At 38.9% G+C, this 20,322-nt stretch overlaps 1 protein-coding gene across 1 annotated transcript in view; it reads left to right on the forward strand.

The window, feature by feature from the left end:
• Positions 1-20,322, forward strand: part of LOC119737263 (rotatin-like) — a 94,843-nt gene that overhangs the window by 66,148 nt on the left and 8,373 nt on the right. The window contains exons 36-44 of the mRNA XM_038211462.1: positions 3,706-3,843; positions 5,073-5,288; positions 7,571-7,744; positions 10,023-10,120; positions 10,943-11,020; positions 11,631-11,757; positions 12,543-12,736; positions 14,365-14,527; positions 19,113-19,235. Of these exons, the coding sequence (XP_038067390.1) occupies positions 3,706-3,843; positions 5,073-5,288; positions 7,571-7,744; positions 10,023-10,120; positions 10,943-11,020; positions 11,631-11,757; positions 12,543-12,736; positions 14,365-14,527; positions 19,113-19,235 (1,311 nt within the window). The remainder of the gene's footprint in view (positions 1-3,705; positions 3,844-5,072; positions 5,289-7,570; positions 7,745-10,022; positions 10,121-10,942; positions 11,021-11,630; positions 11,758-12,542; positions 12,737-14,364; positions 14,528-19,112; positions 19,236-20,322) is intronic.

Below are 20,322 nucleotides of genomic sequence, written 5' to 3' on the forward strand. Positions count from 1 at the left end.
GGATGATGTTAAGTTGCTTTTGAGATGCTATGAGTGGATAGTATTGAGACAAGTATTGAGATCTATGTTACGCATGGGCGTCGCCAGGAATTTTTCTAGAGGGGGGCAACAAATTTTTTTGCCAAAAAAGGCTTGTATTTCTCAACACATTCTCAATTTATCAGTTTTAGAGGGGGGCAGGGACATCCCCCCCCCCCCCCCCAACTCATTAAATTTACACCACTTTGTCTTCGCGCCTCTTTTTCTTTTTTTTTTCTTTTTTTTTTTTTTTTCTTTTTTTTTTTTTTTTTGCTTTTCCAGGGGGGGGGGGCAAGTGCCCCCCCTTGCGGGGGGCAAGGGGTGGCACTTGATGTTACGTGACCCCTCGCGACGCCCATGATGTTACGTGCAGGCTAACCTTCTTTGCAGGAAACAAATTATCACGTGAGGAATAAAAGCCATTCCCTTTCTGATATAGGCTTTTGTTTCTTGATCGGATATTAATTTCTTGAAAGCATTGCATTTAGTTATAATTTAAGAAGGTGATCATTACAAATTGGATGTATGCCGTTAATTTTTTTCCCTGTTTGGATTTGCAGTCTTCCATGGAAAAAAGTGTTTAAGCATTGTTTCTCTCATCGTGGATTATTATTTCCTGAGATGTCAAATAAGTCAAAACCAAAAACCTCAAATATTTCACAGCAAATTAAAATGGAAAAAAAAAGAAAAGAAATATAAAATATTTCAATCAATCTTTAATTTAAGAGCGTGGTTTGTTGTATTCTCAGTGCTCTGTAGTTCAAGGAACTAATTCATACTTCATCAAGTCCAACGGCTTTCATTACAACTCTTTACCAAACGTCTGGAATATTGATTGATAAATCTCAAGTTCCAGAGAGAATAAATAGAAGCGCAGCTTGAGTGCCGGGTCTGACGTAGCGGAAAAGGCTGATGAAGGTTAAAGAGAAGATGCCTTAGTCTCCTGTTTCACATTTCAATATATGGACCTTGTAATTAGCATTCTCGAGTTACTGTATTGATTGGAGGACTGATTTGTTCTGGTATGGAGAGTACTGAGCGTTGACAGCTTGGAAATTTGTGGTTTGGGGAAATGATACTTGGCAAGTAGACTAATCTGAATGCCAGAACCAGCTCAAGTTGTGGATCCATACAAGTTGGAATGTGTAGTCACAAATGGAAGAACCGGTCAGCGTGATGGCTTGAATGTATTTTGTTCTGTTGAAACAAACTTTAGGAGCCCATAAAATGTATGACAGGGGTCTTAACCACATGTAATACAACATTTGACCTGTAGTTCTTCATAATGATGTACATTGTATATCACTGATTATGTATGCTATAATTCGTCACCAGTTTCACAAAGGGACGGGCATGTGGATTTTGAAGAAAAAACGTTTTTGAAATAATCGCAAGAGAAGTTTCTCCGTTTTTAAAACAGCAAAAACTACTTCTTTGCAACAACTTTATTTAATAAGGAAACCTTGACGTAATTCTTTGATAGGTAAACTTTAATTTGAACCTAGTAATTATAATTAATACAGTGGTTAATTGGCCAAAATTAATTAGTAAAGATGCCCGTCCCTTCGTGAAAATGAAAATCCAACTGTTCCACATTTACGCCCTTCTTGTTTAATGTGCTTTTCCATAGGAAAGGGCGCGCGTGTTTGATTACGCGCGCGCAGCTGAGAATGTAACAAAGGTGCCGGTCCCTTCATGAAAATGAAAATCTCCGTTGACCTACTTTTACCACCTTTCAGTGCAATACATTTTGTATGTGTTCAAGGGACATGCATGTTCGCATCTCTTCGTGAAATCGCAAAATGCAACTATCGAGATGCCTGCCCCTGACGTCATTAATGTTATTCAGGAATTAATGATGTTTTGCTTACACAAACATGTCAGAAGGTTAAGTACTGTACCATGTTTTAAAGCAAAATAGTTTTAAAAAACTCAAAATCGAAAAAAATTGTCAATTTGGACATGCCCGTCCCTTCCTGAAACTGGTGATGAATTTTGTGTCTTGAAACTTGTACCAGTCTGGTCAATGTAAAACCTCTCTCCCTCCCTATTGCCCCATAAATCCTGAAACCTCAAACCAAGTTGGTAAATAGTAAGGGGAGGAAGTAGATCTAAACTGTGTTGAATTACTGAATAAATGCCACTGTAGCAACCAAAAAAGTGGTGTTCATTTATGGGTAGCACAGGAGCTGGGTACCCTATTGAAGTAAAAACGGGTACCTGTAAAAGAAACCCAACCCAACAAAAATTCAATAATAATAATAATAATAATAAAACAATTTATAGCCCGCATTTTCGCAAGTATCAATGCGCGACTAAGGACAACTCCAGAAGACAAGTTACAGATTATATGGAGAGAACAGATCAGTTTTCAATCTGCCCTTAAAGTTGTCAAGAGAACTGATGTTGCGGATGTTGTGTGACAAGGAATTACAACACCGGGGACCAGACACTGAGAAGGCCCTGTCCCCTGCCTTTTTGAATGGGCGTGGAACTCTAAGGTTGTTACTGGAGCGGAGGCCACTACGGCTGGGTGCATTAAGGTTGAGTGATCCCATTATGTCCTGCGGCATTGTGTTATGAAGTGCTTTGTGCATGAAAACTGCTGTTTTGAAGTTAATGCGTTGTCTAACTGGTAACCAATGTACAGTAATTTGTCTGAAGGGCTTCATAGTTTCACAGTGTAAACTTCAACTTTCAAGAGTATAATCTGTCTCTGTCGCGTTGACATGCACATCAACATGAAATATGTTTTGGCTTTCTCGTAGGCTTTTTTTTTTTAAATTCCCCACAAATGGCATGTAATAGTTTTCTTTTTAATGTCTTGGAAGTAACTAAGTAATTGTAAAGTTGGTTACGGGCACCCGATCCCATAATCTGGAACCAGTTCCTGACATTAACGGTTGGGTACTGGACTGTTAATCAAATACACACCCCTCATCAAATACATGAGAGGCTGAGAATCGAAACTGTACTTTGTATTTTCCAGAGTTGTAATGACTCGAGTCAATGACTCGACTCGAGTCCGACTCGAGTCACAATTTTTGGTGACTCGACTCGACTCGAGTCCTTAAGGGTAAATGACTCGAATTGACTTGAGTCACTGCGAGCAAATGACTCGACTCGACTCGAGTCCCTCATCAGAAGATTCGACTCGACTCGAGCAAAGGCTAATAAGACTCGAGTCCCAAAAATAAAAGCGCAACTTTGCGAAAAGTATTTGCAATGATCGACTTATAGTGCAAAATTTATGCTCACGTTACTTTGCGAATAGCAGTCATGTACAAATATAAAGCTTTTGGATTCGAACGCTGGCTAAACTAATGGCCTCCTTTTATAAATTTTGGTATATAGTGTTCAAATAATCGTGACTTGAATTGACTCGAGCTAAATATTTGACTCGACTCGACTCGACTCGACTCGACCTTTTGACCTAATGACTCAACTCGACTCGAGTCACTTCTTTAAAATGACTCGACTCGACTCGAGTCACTTCTTTAAAATGACTCGACTCGACTCGAGTCACAAAAATCAGTGACTCGTTACAACTCTGGTATTTTCACCCAATGAACATCTCAATATGGACCTTCTTTCTGGTACTGATACAAATGCAGCCTAACGTAGACGCAGGACCAAACAGGTCCAAAGCGTAGTATTAAAAAAGTAATATGTTTTAACTTACCGTAGGTTCATCGATCTGGCAGCAAATACATGATGTATGGAAGTGTGTGTTCATGCTCATGTTGACTCAAGTCAAGGCATGTGGTCATGATGGGTTTCAAGATCTCAAGCCAGTCATTGTCAGCCATTGGACTGTGATCACAGGTATGGGATTTCTTTTTTGCATGGACTCTAAAAATCCCCCTGTATGGCTCTTGTATTTTAAGTTAGCTGCATCATGCCCTTGATTTGTCCTAAGTACATTGATAATGATAATTTGACCAATGAGGGTACAGAATTATGCCATTTGTAGGAAAGTTAGGTACTTATACCAGTCTGGTTGCTTTTGTTGGTTATTCCCATTTTCAGAATGAGTAAACTTTGCAGTCTAAAGATCAGGATTGTGAAATCTCAGCTTTAAAGCTGATTTCCGCTTTTTTGTGTGTTGGATTTCACCCTTTTTTCAGCTTTTTCCCTCACTAATGCTGTGTACAAAAGTATAGGAGATTTCCAAAGTTCAGCTTTTTTACACCTTTTTCAGCTGTTTTCAGCTTTTTTATCAGTGGTCACTCACACCCCTGAAAGACGGCTAATAACTTTTGACTTTGAAAGTTTAATCTGTTGTATCACCTGTCATTACTATGGTTTGGTATCAAAATATATGCGTGTAAATCATTTATACGTGTAAATCATGAGCTGTCAAAAAAATGGAAATTCTCATGAGACCACAAAGTTATTTTTCTCAGATTTTATTTTTATAATTGCTTGACATGTCAGTAAATTCAATCTTTTTCACAGGAATATGTGAAGAAAGTGATTCTTTGTATTAGTCAATTCTATTTGTAGAACTGACTTTTGGTCTATTTTTGTATAATGTGAAGATACTGCTTTTTGTTTCTTGGTTTTTATTTGTGGTTTTGTTTTTCATTGTTTGAACGCTAAACGCCGATTGAGGTTGTGAGTGATTTTCTCTTTGCTGTAGTATTTTGTAAATGTACTTGGATCATACCCCACATACATGTTCTTACTGTAAATGAGATTTTATTTCAATTTGAGGACAAGGAAATATACATTGTGTATTTAGCAAGTATTTTTATTTTATTTCTTTCTGGTAATGAAACCAAGGATTCCTCAAAAGTACCCTAAGAACTGTAGCTCGAAAGCCTGAAGAAACCTGTAGAGAGAAGACAGTTAGAAGAAATTACAGTTTTAGAGGTGGGTGGAAAAGCCCAGAGGAATATTCTGAGAAAAACCCACGGAATCAGGTAGGGACTGGAAACCCAATCCACATATTGGCCCGGGCAGGATTCGAACCCAGGTCACAGCGGTGGAAGGCGAGGAAAGTACCGCTACGCCAACCTGACTCCCCTTAAATGTATGTTTGCTTCCTGCAGCGGCTATCATCCATATAGTCAAATCACCCATGGCCTTATCTACCAGAATAGTTTCTCTCAACTTCCTGGCCAGTTTATTGGATAAGATGCATGGTTGGCAAAGTAGTCAGGTAAGGAGGAAGGAAGATGTGCAGTCTTGCCAAGGTGATGTGGAGGAGGATGGAGATGACGTGATGAATGCAGTACATGTCCTTGATGAGGAGAGAACAACTGCTGGTAATTAGCCTTTGTGAATCTCTCTGTTTTTGGTCTTGCACATTGTTGGTAGATAGATATTCCTACTTGTTTTCTGTTGCTTTTCATTTTCATTCATATTACTGTCATTAAAGGGCCTGTCACATTATATGCGCTCTCATAGGAGACCTTACGGGGACCAAAGATATTTAATAAATTTTAACAATCGCAGCGAGGACGCAAGAAAATGACAATTTTCTGTCTCAAGTGTCGAGAAAGTAGCTCAAACTATGCTCATACTGTGCTCTTCCTGCGCTTACGATGTGCTCAACTCGCTCTCTATGCGCCCCTGTCAAGCCCAATTACTCGATCTAGTCGCTGCCGCTGCGCTGTCACTGCGCCCACACTACGCTCTGCTCGCTGTTGATACGTCCTAGTAGCTCGTGTCGTGCTCTCTATTCGACCAAAATACACTCAGCGGCTCACGTGACGTCACTTGCGCCGTATAAATACCACGACAAAATGGTCGATCCGCAGTCCAGTTTCAAAATTATTCTACAAGTTCATCGCAGTCGAGTTACTTTCTCATGGAGACTACATCGACTGCCTTGCGCCTAGGCTGCCTGAATGCCACTTCAATGTCGCACGATTCACGCTCGCACAGCACCCGAGTTGCATCATCACGGTGCCCTGGCCAGAGCGCAGAGGTGTTGTGATTGTTTCGAGCATGTTCAAAGACGTTGGCGCACATCGGAGACCATTAAGACCCGCTGGCGCCCATCTGGCGACCTATGTAGTTGTCGCTGTGATCTAGTAGTTGTTGTTGCGCCCCAGCTATGTTTCAAGGACGCAGTGAGAGCACATATAAGATCGCGGACAGTGTGACAGGGCCTTTAAATAATGTTTTCCTTCCTTACAATTACACTAAAAAGTTGTAAAATACTGATGCTGTTGGTGGAATGGCAACTAATGTTGAAAAGGTTGTACTGCCCTTTCTGTGTCGATCATTACATTCTTAAAAAATATTAGCAGTTTTTGCATGAAGGTGCCACAAATTAGAAAGAATTTATCTTAAAATGTTCACTCATTGCCTTGATTTTCTTTGTTGAATACACACTTTGACAAATGATGTCATCAGATGCTATGTAGTTCGAAATGTAGAAGTTATCTTTTGGCAGTGAGGATGATCAATCTGAACACTTCACATCTTTGCGTGCATGATCCTAATTTTTCACTTCCCAGACCTGTCCCCTGACCAATACAAAAAGTAGATACTTACTAAATAAGAAAATTGAATGATTAGTTGAAAATCATTCCTGTCATCAGTTATGCTGTTAATCTTTCTTATCATGATATTGCAGTATATTTCCTGTATGGTTTAATAGGGCAATTTTATATGAACTGTATGTAAGCTTCATTGCAAAACAACTCTCTGCTCATTATTGTTATGTGTGAGTAGTTCAGAAACTAGTATTGCACAAGTACTTTATTTTAGCAGTGGCTGTTTATTACACCTTCACTTAAACCAGTATGTGTAGTCTTTTTTGTTAACTTAAAATGCAGAACTCATTTGCATGTGGGCAAGGGCAATTCCACACAAATGGGCCAATTAGATAACTTTATGGATGTTGTATATAAAGAGTAAAAGATGAGCTAGTGTTTTCTTTAGTTTTTTCCTATACCTTGCTAAGTTGAAAGTGATGACTAGGACAAGACAAAACAAAAGATGATATCTTTTCATTTGAGAAAATAACAGGCATCTTTACTGTGTGATATGTATGTAACGTGGACAGACACACTGCAAGGAAAAGGGTGCTTCAAATTTATGATGTGATTAGGGTTACGTACAAACAGGGACAGACATTTTGTGACAAATGTCCAGTCTGATTAAAAAATATCAAATAATTCTTCACAGTGACTCTGATTTTTCTAGGTTTTGACTGAATAGCATTCCTCCAGGGTACATCTTCTTAAATAAGTCAACATTAGGGGATCATTAAATTTTATGCTTCATACTTTGTGACTTTATATAAAATGTCTGTCCTTTGTTACGTACGTAACACTTTTTAAAACAATATCCACTATATTTTCTAAAATACAAAACCAGTTATATCATTTGCAGGTGAGGATATTTATTCAAAGCTTGCAATGTTTACAGCAAAAATTGAGAGACCAAAATAGCAGTTTTATCATCAAAACTTAAAGGTCTTCTCAAATGTCACACTTTTGGGCCCATTAGTGTGGAATTGCCCATATGTAAGAACAATTGATGAGTTCCAAATACTGCATCCTCCCTTTAAGAAGGCCACATACTTTGTCTTCAGGTTGTGCAGCATCAAGTGGCAGTTGGCTTTGTAGTGTTCTTCTTCAAGCCTTTGATGGGACACTCTCAAGATCTTTAGACAACCCTGGATCTGCTTCAGAGAAGACTAGTATCATCTGTGCTCTAAGAAACCTGTTGGCCATCAGTCACCAGGCCAAGAAAACAGCTGTCAAATGTAACAATTTGCTTAGTTTGTACAACGCACATATTAGAACCTTTACCGGGCACAAAATAAATGGTTATGTTGCCCTCACATGAAAAAATATCACGAGGGTCGGTCAGTTGGGGATTTTTTTGGGGGGGGGGGGTTATAGATGGTACGAATTGACAAATAGCTTGACGAAGAAATGGAAAGAATGGCCTCTTATTGGCTGCCACTTTCCCTTCATGTACTGCACGAACTAACTATCATGTGTACATTTTTTTTTGGCTGAGATTTTTTCACTATTATCACAGAAATAAAATGTTAATTTGGTTTAGGCCAAAAAAAAAAGTTTCCGGTTTCTGGTATGAAGCTCGCCCAAAAAGTGGTGCGGCAATGCGGCTTTTTTGTTTTTTTTACCATTTTTTTTTTGCTTCAAATGACGGCTGATGACTGCAAATGGTGCCCGACTAAACTTAGTGCAAATATATGGGAGTCCAGAGAGGCCACATAAAGCTTATTCTCGATCGTAACCCCATCTAAAAACACGTTAAAATTGTGCAGCAGCAGGATTCCAGTCAAACCAGTGAGTTTGGTGGTTTTGAGACATCATCTTTTATTGAAAAAAAAATTTCATCTTGCCGACGCACATGGCTACGGTGACGCGCGCGCATACCAGAAATTTGAGACTTTTTTTTTTGGCCTTATTGAATTGGATATCTCTTTCAAGCGATGAACATAAAATCTGTGAAGAATCAATGGATGTGGTGGTGTTACATAAATATTGACTACTTTTACTTGGGGTACAGTTCTGTTATTAGATGATCCAAGGTGTGCTATTTTCCCGAGATGAAGCCAAGGGGAATAGTAGGCCCTGTGAATCTCCCTGGGAGCATTTTTTTTTTTACTTTCGCTTACTTTACATGTTCTGTTAAATTGATCCTTGGTGTAGAATAAGCCCCATTCGGTATCTCCATGAAGTAGTTAAGGGCCCAATTTCACGGCGCTGTTAAGCATAAAAAAATTGCTCAGCACAAAAAAAGTCTGGCTTATAAAAGCAGGTTACCAGCCAAAACTCCATGTGATTTTCATGCTAAGCAAACAACAGCTGAATACTAATCACGAGCAATGTACATCATGTTGATTTTTGGCTGGTAACCTGCTTTTATAAGCCAGACTTTTTTTGTGCGAAGTAAATTTTTGTGCTTAGCAGCGCCGTGAAATTGGGCCCTGGTCCATGGTCATTCGGAATAAAACCGCTGACATGATGATACGGGATGTTACACGGATGCCCATTCTGGTTGTAATTAGCGCACAAGCGTTGTTTATATGCATTTGATTATCCCGAATGACCTTTGACCCATATCATTGTGCGTATGCGCAGTTGAAATACCCAACTGGCTTATTATCAAAGATTTGTGCTCGGGTTTGTAGCTTCAAACAGATAGAAATCATACTGACTCTCTTTTCAGTAAATGAAATTTTTAAACAACATTCAGGGGATAGGTCGACAAAATTTCTGAACAAGAAGAACGATATAAAAAAAAGAGTCTCTGCAACTGAAAAGGGATCTAGATGGGATTGTCAGCCTTTAAAGGGACACTAGGTCCTTGAACAGCCCAATTGGGATACAAAACGCGCTTTGAACAAGATGATGTTAATCGGAAATAACATTTAAAAGTAGGATATAAACATCCACACAACTATCCTCTCACAACTGGGCATTTTTGTGTTATTCCTGTATTACGCGTGCGAGAACGAATTTCGGTGTCCACTTTTGTGACCCCATAAATTCGAGCTGTTTGGATGCTAGTTGTGATTTCATTCGTAAAGTGTTCGCCTTTTGCGGACATTGAAGAAACCACTTTTTTGGCATTGGTGATTGGTCACCGCTGTTCCCGAGACACATAACGTGTATATCGTACACTGAGAACGACACAAAAAACGTATTGGTAGTCCGTCATGTCCAATGTAAACAAGTGGGATTTTTGTTGTCTTTTCTTGGGAATGGTAAGACATTAGGTTGGTTTCCTTTCAACCAGATGTTTGAAATGGGCTAAGTAAACAATCCAAAAACATGAAATTTTCGGGGATTTTAGGACCTAGTGCCCCTTTAAGCATTAGTCCATTAAAAGTAACCAGTCTTCAGTACTTGAAACATTTGTTCAAGGATGTTTCTGTGAAAATTACATGATTTAACATTTCACCACTCTTTCAAAAGCAACATTTTCAAACTGCTCCTTTATTGTTTTTTCTTATATAGACTACAAAATAGGGATTCCATTTTCATTGTATTGTTTTTCTCATCCAGCTGGTTTGATTGAATCGATCTTGGACAGTATGCAACACACACATGCCAAACTCAATGTTGAATGCCTACAGCACCCAAGGCCAGTATCCAAGAATAAGGTAACAAAATGAAATAGATCTGATCATTCTTGTGTTTGGGCTTCTTGGGGGTACACAAATATTGAGCCAGTGTGAATGTTCACATTGTTTGGCACCCCCTTTCACCCTAGGATTGCTCTAGGGTTGCAGACCAGTAAATTGGTCCGAAATGGCCTACGCCGGCCAAATCACAATTTGCACGCCATCAAAATCTTCAGTATTTGAGCATGCTGTGGGCCATGAACTTGAGGGTTTGTAACAAATATGGGTGGAAGCCGTGCACAGGACTGTGACACAGGACTGTGAGCTTGTAGTTCCGTTCAATTTGGATGAAATCGGGACCCTAAAAGCGCTCTATTTTGCAATGGAGTGCAGGCATCGTTTTTCAAAATGGCGATGGGCTTCAGGACTATTTTCAGGGGTGATCATCTTCAGATGGAAATTTCTCCTAAAAGTCATCATTGACCCCCCAAAAACAAAATTGAAAAGAAAATGAAAGATGATGAAATAAGCTTTAATTTGATGTGTGTCTCGAACACCTTGGAGAGTTGTGAGTATTTTTCCCGAATTTCTGAAGTGGGAGCATTTACCATTGGGGTCTATGGAAGTTTATTTACTGGTCTGCAACCATAACCTTATAAGTAACCCTGGGCCTGGATGAACCTGTTTTGCACCACACAAGAGTGAAACAGTGCAGGATTGGTTGAAACAAGACAGGCGAATATGGGATGAAATCTCAAAAGAGTGTCACTCAACAAAAATTCACAACCAAAGCGTTTTTGTATGTTTGCATGGTTTGAATGAGACAACTGACGAAATCATCTGGGGGTGTTTTTCCTGCAGGAAGAGCCTTTGTTGTTGCAACTCGTTAGCCAAATGGGCCTGCTGCAGAACTGTTTATGTGGCAGCCAGGAAGCCAAGGTAATGTTGCAAAGATTATAGTACAAGGACCCTTTCTGGGAAGCATTAAAGTGTAATCAATTTGGCATTTTTAAGGACTTGGGTTTTTTAATGTGACTTCTGGCGTGTTATTTTTTTTCTTTGTGGAACATTTTCTGTTTGCTTCCAACTGGTTATTTCATCATTGTACATGTAGGTGTAATTGGGTTGTAGTCTTTATAATTGTGAGTGAGTGTTTAAAAGATGAATTTATATATAAAAATAGTATTTTATGATGGAATTTTGCGTCGGGGTGATATAAATCAAATTAGGTTTTGCCCTTCCCCGACGTTTAAACACTGTATACTCAGTGTGTTACCTCCCGAGTGAAAGTTGGAAAAATCACTCGGGTGGGACTCGAACCCATGACCTCCTGCCTTCTCAACCGATCCCCTTAGCTCAGTGGTCTAGTGGTAAGACGTCTGCACTAGAAAGCAGGAGGTCGTGGGTTCGAGTCCCACCCGAGTGATTTTTTCCAACTTTCCCTCGGGAGGTAACACACTGAGTATACAGTGTTTAAACGTCGGTGAAGGGCAAAACCTAATTTGATTAGAATAGTAAAGGTCAGTTACTTAATATTGTCTGATTATAGATGACCAGCCTTGAAGCAGGGCTCACATCTGTTCTTCTCAAACTGTGGTCATGGTGTCTCCTTGACAACAGGCTACTAGCAGCAACCCTGTCCCTCTTGGCAGGGTATACAGCCAACTGCACCCCAGGTACTAGTTGTTTTCTTGGCTTCCAGATTCCTGGTCTGTGTTTTTTTACTCCCTGTATTTTTCTCTGATAACACTTGTTTATGGCTTTTATTACATAGGCTTTAAATAATTTCATAGGTCAATATTTAATCATTCAATTTGGCCGTGGACAATATATCTAGAGCATTTTCTGCTTTGTATCTTATTTCCTCATCAAAAACGAACCAGCTGAATTGAAGTTATTGTTAGTCTATTTTATACAACACCTGAATAAATCCCTGTCATCTGATTGGTGGATCGTTGATCACGTCATTAAATTATTCGTACCAACGCGCATGGCGCGCAGCGCACAGTGCAATGGAAGTTCTATTGCACTGTGAATAGAACTTCCATTGCACGGTGTCACTGCTGCTGGTGGTGGCGCTTTTTTAAATCGAGCTAAATTGAATATGATTGTTCTCAACCTGTTGAACAGTTTACAATATTAATATAAATATGATGAACTTGTCGAACTTTTAAACAGTTTTTAACCTGAATAAATTGGCTATTAAAAGTCAACCAATCAGATGACAAGGATTTATTCAGGTGTTATATAAAACAAATAATGAATGTTCCACGTTCGTGCAATGGAAAGAAGAATTTCATTCAGTGACAGATGAAATGTTCCATTCCACTCGGATTTGCCCCGTGGAATGGAACATTTCATCTGTCACCTTATGAAATTATTCTTACCATTGCACTCACAAACTTTCATTATTTGTATAATAGCCAAGCAACAATATGTTTGTATTTGTCATTTTATGCAGCCTGCTCCTCGCTAGCCCAGTGTCTCCCCGGCCAAACAGGATCATCGTTACTCCATCGCATCATCCAACAAATTGACAGGGAGAAGAAACAGGTCATTGGTCAAATCAAAGATCATCAGCAACAGACTAAAGGACTATTTATAGTCCTGAGTAATGTCATCGTAGCAGCTGAATGCAGAAATGCTCTCTGGAAGGTAAAGAGAAAGGTTTTCTTTCTCCACACAACAAGTAAACCTTCATGCTGTATACATTCAATTCAAATCTTAACAATATGACAGTCATAAATGTGACATTATTCTGTAAAAAAAAACTCTTCTGAGCAGCTTGTAAAAAAAATATAGGTTTATAATATGTGATGGGATCAAGCTACATGAGTCATTTGTCTGGAATTTTCATTTGGAGATACAGGCCAAAATAGGGCAACTTCATCACATCACTTCATCACATCTCTTGGTGTTCCAACTTCTATCATTTTTGAACTAAAGATGGTATCAGCATGCGGTTTTCACAGCAGTAATGCTGAGATTGTGCTCTTTTCAATTCTGTAATAACGAAAATTTGACCGGGGTCGACAAACGACTCATTTAGCAGCTTGATCACATCACATTTGCTGTTAAAATATAGATCTTCCCCTTGATACTGTCAAGTTATTATTTGAAGACAGACTTTCCTTGGTTTAATTACGTCAATTTTGAAGTTAGTGACGTCACAGAGGTGACAACAGACAATTGCCTGTGAGGGTTTTGGAGTATGCATTTCTTGACCTTTGCACTTGGTTGCATCTCAGATGGACCTCTGACCTACTAAAGTTTTGTTTTCATGAACCAGACACATTGCCTTGCGCATTTCCATGGGCTTTGCAGATGATTCTGTTGAGTGAATACAAATGAATGCAATGCATTGTGAACAATCAGTGAACAGTGTGCAATTAAGAAAAGACGTGGGAATAGCTCAAAGAGGAATGTTTACAGTGAGTCACAGTAAATGACAAAGATTGGAACAAGTCCTGCACCCAAATTCACGAAGCGCTGTGACGCATCGCAACTCGAGTTACGACGTGTAACACGTCGCAAATTACGACGTGTAACACGTCGCAACTCGCGATGCATCGTATAATCCATTTCACGAAAGTTGGGATGTGTTGAACGCTTTGTAAGTTCCTTGACAACGGCTTAAAACACGTCGCAAGCTACGACGTGTTTAGTGGTCGTCACAAAATAAGAAGAGTCCGTTTTTAGCCAGTTTTGTGCCATAAACATTACATAAACGAGATTATAATACCGAGGCAATGTGTGTAAAGTTGTAAATAGGAAATTCATTGAATTATTATGAATTAGCCTGGAATATTGCTGTTGAAATTTCAAAGTAGCTACACAGTCCACTGAGAGCTTGTTTTCCTTTAAAATTGCATCGCATGGCTGCCATTTTGTCCTACGTTTTAACAAATTTTGAGCGGAGATCCGACAACTCTTTGTTGAATACCAGAGGACTATTTACTGTACACTGACTTAATACATAAAACAGTCACCGAGTTGTGCTATAAATACACATACGACACGTGGCACTTACGACGTGTCTTGAGAAATGGATCGCAGGACGCGTCGCAGCTGCGACGCATCGTAGGGATACGATGCGTTGCAGCGCTGCGATGCATCGTAAGTTATGATGAGTTTTGTGAAATCGGCTGCTGTAACACCAGCTTTATCTTGACATGTTGCTTGCCCATTGATTGCTATCATTAGTTCTATACCTTTGTAAACATTTAAAACCACTATTTTTGGTTTCAGTTACTTTTAAAAATTGAATATTTCTTTTTTCACAGAGTGGATTCCTGCAGACATTTTCCCAAGTGTGCCCAGAGAGGAAGCAGACATCTAGTCGAAGGTCTTTGACTGGAAAGCAGCTGACTGCAGCCCTCTGGCTTCAACTCCTAGCCAACTTGACCTTATCTACAGAGGGTCAACAGATGGTCATGAGAATCCCAGGTACGGATATAAACCTTTGACACCAGGGGAACTTACTGATTGAAAGTGTTTCTGGTTGAAGTGTATTGTTTCCATTCATTTCTTTGGCTTTCCCTCGTCAGCAGATGGCTTTTTTTGCACTAATATTTTGTCACCGATTTCATGAAGGGACGGGCATGTCAAAATTGACAATTTTTTCGATTTCGAGTTTTTTCCCTATTTTGCTTTAAAACATGGTACTTAAAGGGAATGTACATCATTGGCTTTTGCTGTAATTTTCAGAAATGAACTATTTGAGGGGTTAGTATAATAGATCAAATATTGTTACACTGACATGTTTGAAGTTTTGTGTTCGAAAATGCTGGAAAAACCAAGAAAAACAAAAATGTTCAAGTAGTCTGGTTCCTTGACTCCACTAAAGATAAAATGGATCAATTTATAGAAGCCGGAAAATTGTAAGGTAAGGGAACCAGTCTAGCTGGCCTGCACCCGTTCATGAACATGTAACCAATAGCAAACAAAATTTGGACCGAAAAAAGTGTAAATTTGGAGCAGTAGTTGAAAAATAGTTAGGTTTTTCCAACGGTGGTCGGCCGACCACCGTTGGAAATGTATACAAAAATACCATTTTCTTGAAAATGACTTCACATCAGGTGCCATTATTTTACAGGATGCTTTAGACTGTCCTTTACCAACATCCTAGTAAGGTATTTCGTAAAAACTTGGTAGTTTTATTTTTCGATGTTTGCAACTGTTGTATATTCCCTTTAAGCATTCTGACATGTTTCCTTAAGCAAAACATCATTAATTCCTGAATAACATTCATGACGTCAGGGGCAGGCATCTCAATAATTGCATTTTGCCTGCCTGCCCTCGTGAACACGTACAAAACGTATTGCATGGAAAGGCGGTAAAAGTAGGTCAACGAAGATTTTCGTTTTCACGAAGGGACGGACATCTTTGTTACATTCTCAGCTTCGCGCGCGTAATCAAACACACGCACCCTTCCCTATGGAAAAGCACATTAAACAAGAAGGGTGTAAATGTGGAACAGTTGGATTTTCGCTTTCACGAAGGGACAGGCATCTTTACTAATTAATTTTGGCTAATTAACCACTCTATTAATTATAATTACTGGGTTCAAATTAAAGTTTACCTATCAAAGAACTACGTCCGGATTTCCTTTTTGCATAAAGTTGTTGCAAAGTAGTAGTTTTTGCTGTTTTAAAAACGGAGAAACTTCTCTTGCGACTATCTCGAAAACAGTTTTCTTCAAAATCCACATGCCCGTCCCTTCGTGTAACCGGTGAGGATTTATGGAACTAGGGATGTGGTTTGAAATGAGTCAGGTTTCCTTGAAGAAGGTACTCGCTTTTTTTAATTAGTTATAATTCACGGAATAGCAGATGTATATCACTGCATCCTGTTACCTTTTTTACTGGTGTTGTACCAAGTTTAGTTTGAAATTTAGTTGGTCACCCATACCCCTCATGGGCTCAGTTGGGGGGAGGGGGCAGTTGTAAACACACCCACCTGCTGTTTTCCATCCAGCTTAAATGAGCGGCTTCCAAATGTTTCAACTCTTGCCAAAACACTCCAAGCCCAACCTCGTCCCCAGGGTGTCGAGCAGTACGCGCCCACCACTACCTGCTCTCTCACCCTGCTATTGGATCATTTGCATGTGCAAGATTTTTGAACACGTATGCAAATGAGGAATAGTCTGGTGCCTGCATGTACGTTACATTAGCGTATGTTTTTGTATGCGGTGTCTAGGGTAAAAACAGCATCAATTCTTCGCGCCGTGAGTTATGAAAACACAAATGTTTTTGGAAGTTAAAATGTTACAGCTGGTCCGCCAATATGCAGTATCACATTTCAAATTAATATGAGCAAACTGGAAAGAAAAGGAGTATTATTGAGAAGGCGTGGACGTTATAATTACAATGATCGTGAAAACAAGTAATGCACGTTGAAAATAACAACACCAACTACACGATATAAATCCATTATTAGCAAATTGCGGTATCGAATCAGGATACAGGAAGAAAGTTTCCTATCCAGGGCTTACTATTGGAAACGACATTGGAAATAAAGTAAGCACTGGGGACGAGGTTGCTCCAAGCCAGACCTACTCAACCATTAGCCTGCCTCTGCAGATGTACCATTGTATTTTTATACTGTGCATCTACAGTTTGACCATACCTATTGCCAGGGTGTTCTCATTACAAGCTGTCCAACACAGGCCTCTGGGTTTTCCTGTTTCTCTTATAAGTAGAATATTAAGGTCATCCAGGGTTGTGGAATGGGTTTATTATGACCAGTCAAACTTGTTATTAATATCTTCCCCTCTGGTCATACAATAGACCAAACCAGACCTATGTAAACATGTATAAGGTATAAGATTTGAGGCTTTGCATGGTGGAGTATCGGTATTGTTTCGGTTTGCGGTAACACCATGTGGTAATAACTACTGCTTAGAAGATAGTTAGTTCTGAAAAGAACTTGTCCTGCTTATTATCAACTTTTGCTAAGTAGTTTTTGTTCTGATAAAGAACAGTCCTGCTTTAAGTTCTAAAAGAACTTGTCTTTGGTCTCAACGTTTCGACTAGCCTGCTCTAGTCATCGTCAGTCATCAGAACAAAAACTACTTAGCGAAAGTTGATAATATGTTCTTTTCAGAACTAAATATCTTCTTAGCAGTAGTTATTACCACATGGTGTTACCGCAAACCGAAACGATATGTATAAGGTACATGTATGAAGGCAACAAATGAAGCAGGCAAGATGTGTAATAGAATAGAGTGGCAGCTGTCATATTATGGAAGTTGTTGAAAGTGCTCAATACCCGTAGACAGCAGGTTGCTAGCCAATATGCTGCCTATACATGTACAGACATGTTTACGTTACATACCAAGTATGGACGTTCCCTTGGTTTCGTGTAGTTAAAAAAAAACCAGTGAAAAAACTCATTTTTCTCAAGCTGTGAAAACTCTTTCAACCCAAGTTTTTTTCTATGATTCCCTTTAGTGTTTCTCTTCATTCTGCCACAGATAAACCTCACCCAAAAATGCCTCTAAACCTGTTTTCCAGAAATGGGGAAACACTGTGTGGACTCGCCTAAGTCCACACAACGTCCCCCCTTCCTGGTTTATGTGGACCTCTTTTGTTCGGAAGTCCACACAGTGAATGTAATGCCTACCCAGTGTAGTTGGCAATGGCATCTTTAGGTTTTAAGAGGGATGGGGGAAATGAACGTTTGTGAAAAGAAATTTCCCTGTTTTCTTCTAGATTGAGCATTTAAGCATATAAGCTAACAGGCTTCAATGAATATATTCACTGCTTTACTATTAAGCACAAAGAGTATGTGTATGTGTTCGCGCCTCGTGAATTCTAAAATTACGAATCCACACTTTCTTGTGTATTCTCCTTAACTTAACCTTATACAGGTTTCATTTCATAAACCGTGTGAGAAACAGTTCCTATAAAGAGGAAACCTGGAGATGAGTTAATTAATGCTAAACCTGAAATGAGCGGCAAAGGCCTATTTTGAATTCCTTTGCTTACAGTTTTACAAATGCTGGCTTAATAGGGCTCGTTCAATGACGGCCATTTCTGTAGGAGAACTGCAACTACGTATTTTACTCAGTCTAGCACGCATTGTTGAGCAGTGTTGAAAATGTTCCAAACATGCGCGCTTGTTGCTCGAAATGTGGTCGAAGTACGACGCAGCTGATGCGCATTATGCAAGTTGACGCACAAAGTGCCCATGCACGTGGCTGTTCTGTAGGAAATGACGTCATTTGAACGAGACCTATATTGGAATGACCAAACATGCAGCTGGAAGCTCTGGCAAATTGGAATGTTCAGAGGTGCAAATCCAAATGGGCCTTTTGAAATTGCATGATTGAAATATCTATTCACATGGTTTTCAATTTGACTCGCGGTTGATCTGGACATGAAATCACATATGTGCAAAAACGGATGGTTCATCATCAATGTGGCAGCCAAATAGATTAAATTAAACCAGAGTACCTGTTTATTTAAAGGGAAGATACAACATTTGCAAACATCAAAAAACGAAATGATCAAATTATCACGAAATACCTTACTAAATTGTTAGGGATTGACAGTCTAAAGCATCCTGGAAAGTTGTGGCTCCTGGTGTGCTGACATTTTCAAGAAAAACTGTATTTTTCCGCTTTGGAAAAATACTGGCTTTTTTCCAAAACAGCTCCTAATTTTTCATATTTAGTCGTTTTCTTCGCAATAGATTACACACCTGTGAAGGGGTACAAGCCTGCTAGAGTGATTCTTTGACCTTACAATTCCCCAAAGTCTTTACATTTCTCCGTTTATAATCTTAAGTGGGGTCAGGGAACCAGACGTACTACAAGAACATGATTGATTTTCTTGGTTTTTACAGCATATACAAGCCCAAAACGTGAAACAAGTCAGTTTAACAATATTTGCTATAACATTCTAATCCTCCAAATCCATTTATTTCTGAAAATTGCAGCAAAACCAAATGTTGTACATTCCCTTTAAGATATGTGCACTTGCTTTATGATAATAAATAATGGAAAATTGCAATATATTTATCGTTTCAGATGTATTAGAGTTATTGCTTCTTTTGGGTGAATCAGCCAATGATGATGTGTCCAAGCTGGCTACTCTGACCCTACATAATCTCTGCTTCCACAGCGCTAACAAACCAAAACTACTTGCATCAGGTAATTATAAGACTCCCAACATCAAGAAGCAGATGATTTGAGCTTGTATTAGCCTGTAACACTACATGTAGCATGATGTATAGACAAACTGCCCTGAAAATTGCTAAATTATGTCTCTATGATGAATGCGGTACCCTGGTCTCGTTTGCAGGTGTTGGGCCAAGGAAATCAACATGATATGTTGTATTTAGGAAGAAGTCTCAGGGGAAAATATGTAAATATTACGTGGTTGAAGGCTCTACTTTAGAAGGGGCTTATGGTATTGGTATCCTTGAGGAAGACATTTAAATTCAGGCACTTGACTCCGTATAACCTTGATAACAGGAGCAAACTTACATTCATAACATCATCTGTTATTCTTTCTTGAATGTGACTAGTTTACGTTACTATCAAATTCATACAAAAAAGTCATCAAAATCATTTGTAATTTGACACAATTATTGATGTGTTGACTTACTAACGGTTTTGATCTTGCATTCCGTTTCCTCTGTATAAGCAGTGCTTCATTTATACTCTCTCCAGTAGCAGAAATCATCATCATTGCAAAGAGGAATTTATTTATTATGACTTTTGTTGTTCCAAGAACTGCAGCTGATGACAATTTGAGGAAATGCAGAGTTATTGTGGTAGATGACTTAGCATTCATATAGACATATGCGGGAAATCATAAATCCTTGCTTTTTATCTTTATTATTTTTTTTTTTTTTTTTTTTTTTTTATTACTCTTCTCCACTGGCTGATATAAAAAAAATAATTACAAGATATACAGAATCACAAATAAAAAATACAGAGAATTTACAATTTCAATAAATAATTTAAAAAAGTGTTTATGCCAGAATACGTACGGATTAAGCCAGTGAGTGGCAAGATCGAACAGGTGACTAGCACCTCTAGAAAGCCATCCTACCACAGGCAAACCAGATCCTATTAATTAATTATATTTTCTTTTCTTTCCTAAATTTAAAAAAAAAAAAAAAAAAAAAAAAAACATTATAAAAAAACACTGGGGTTTATAAGACTGAGAGAGACAAATTAAGAAGCTGCCTCAAATGACGTTGGAGCTGTCATAAAACATGTCAGAGTTACT

Source organism: Patiria miniata, unplaced genomic scaffold (genome assembly GCF_015706575.1).
Source record: "Patiria miniata isolate m_02_andy unplaced genomic scaffold, ASM1570657v1 HiC_scaffold_3, whole genome shotgun sequence".
Classification (NCBI taxonomy): domain Eukaryota; kingdom Metazoa; phylum Echinodermata; class Asteroidea; order Valvatida; family Asterinidae; genus Patiria; species Patiria miniata.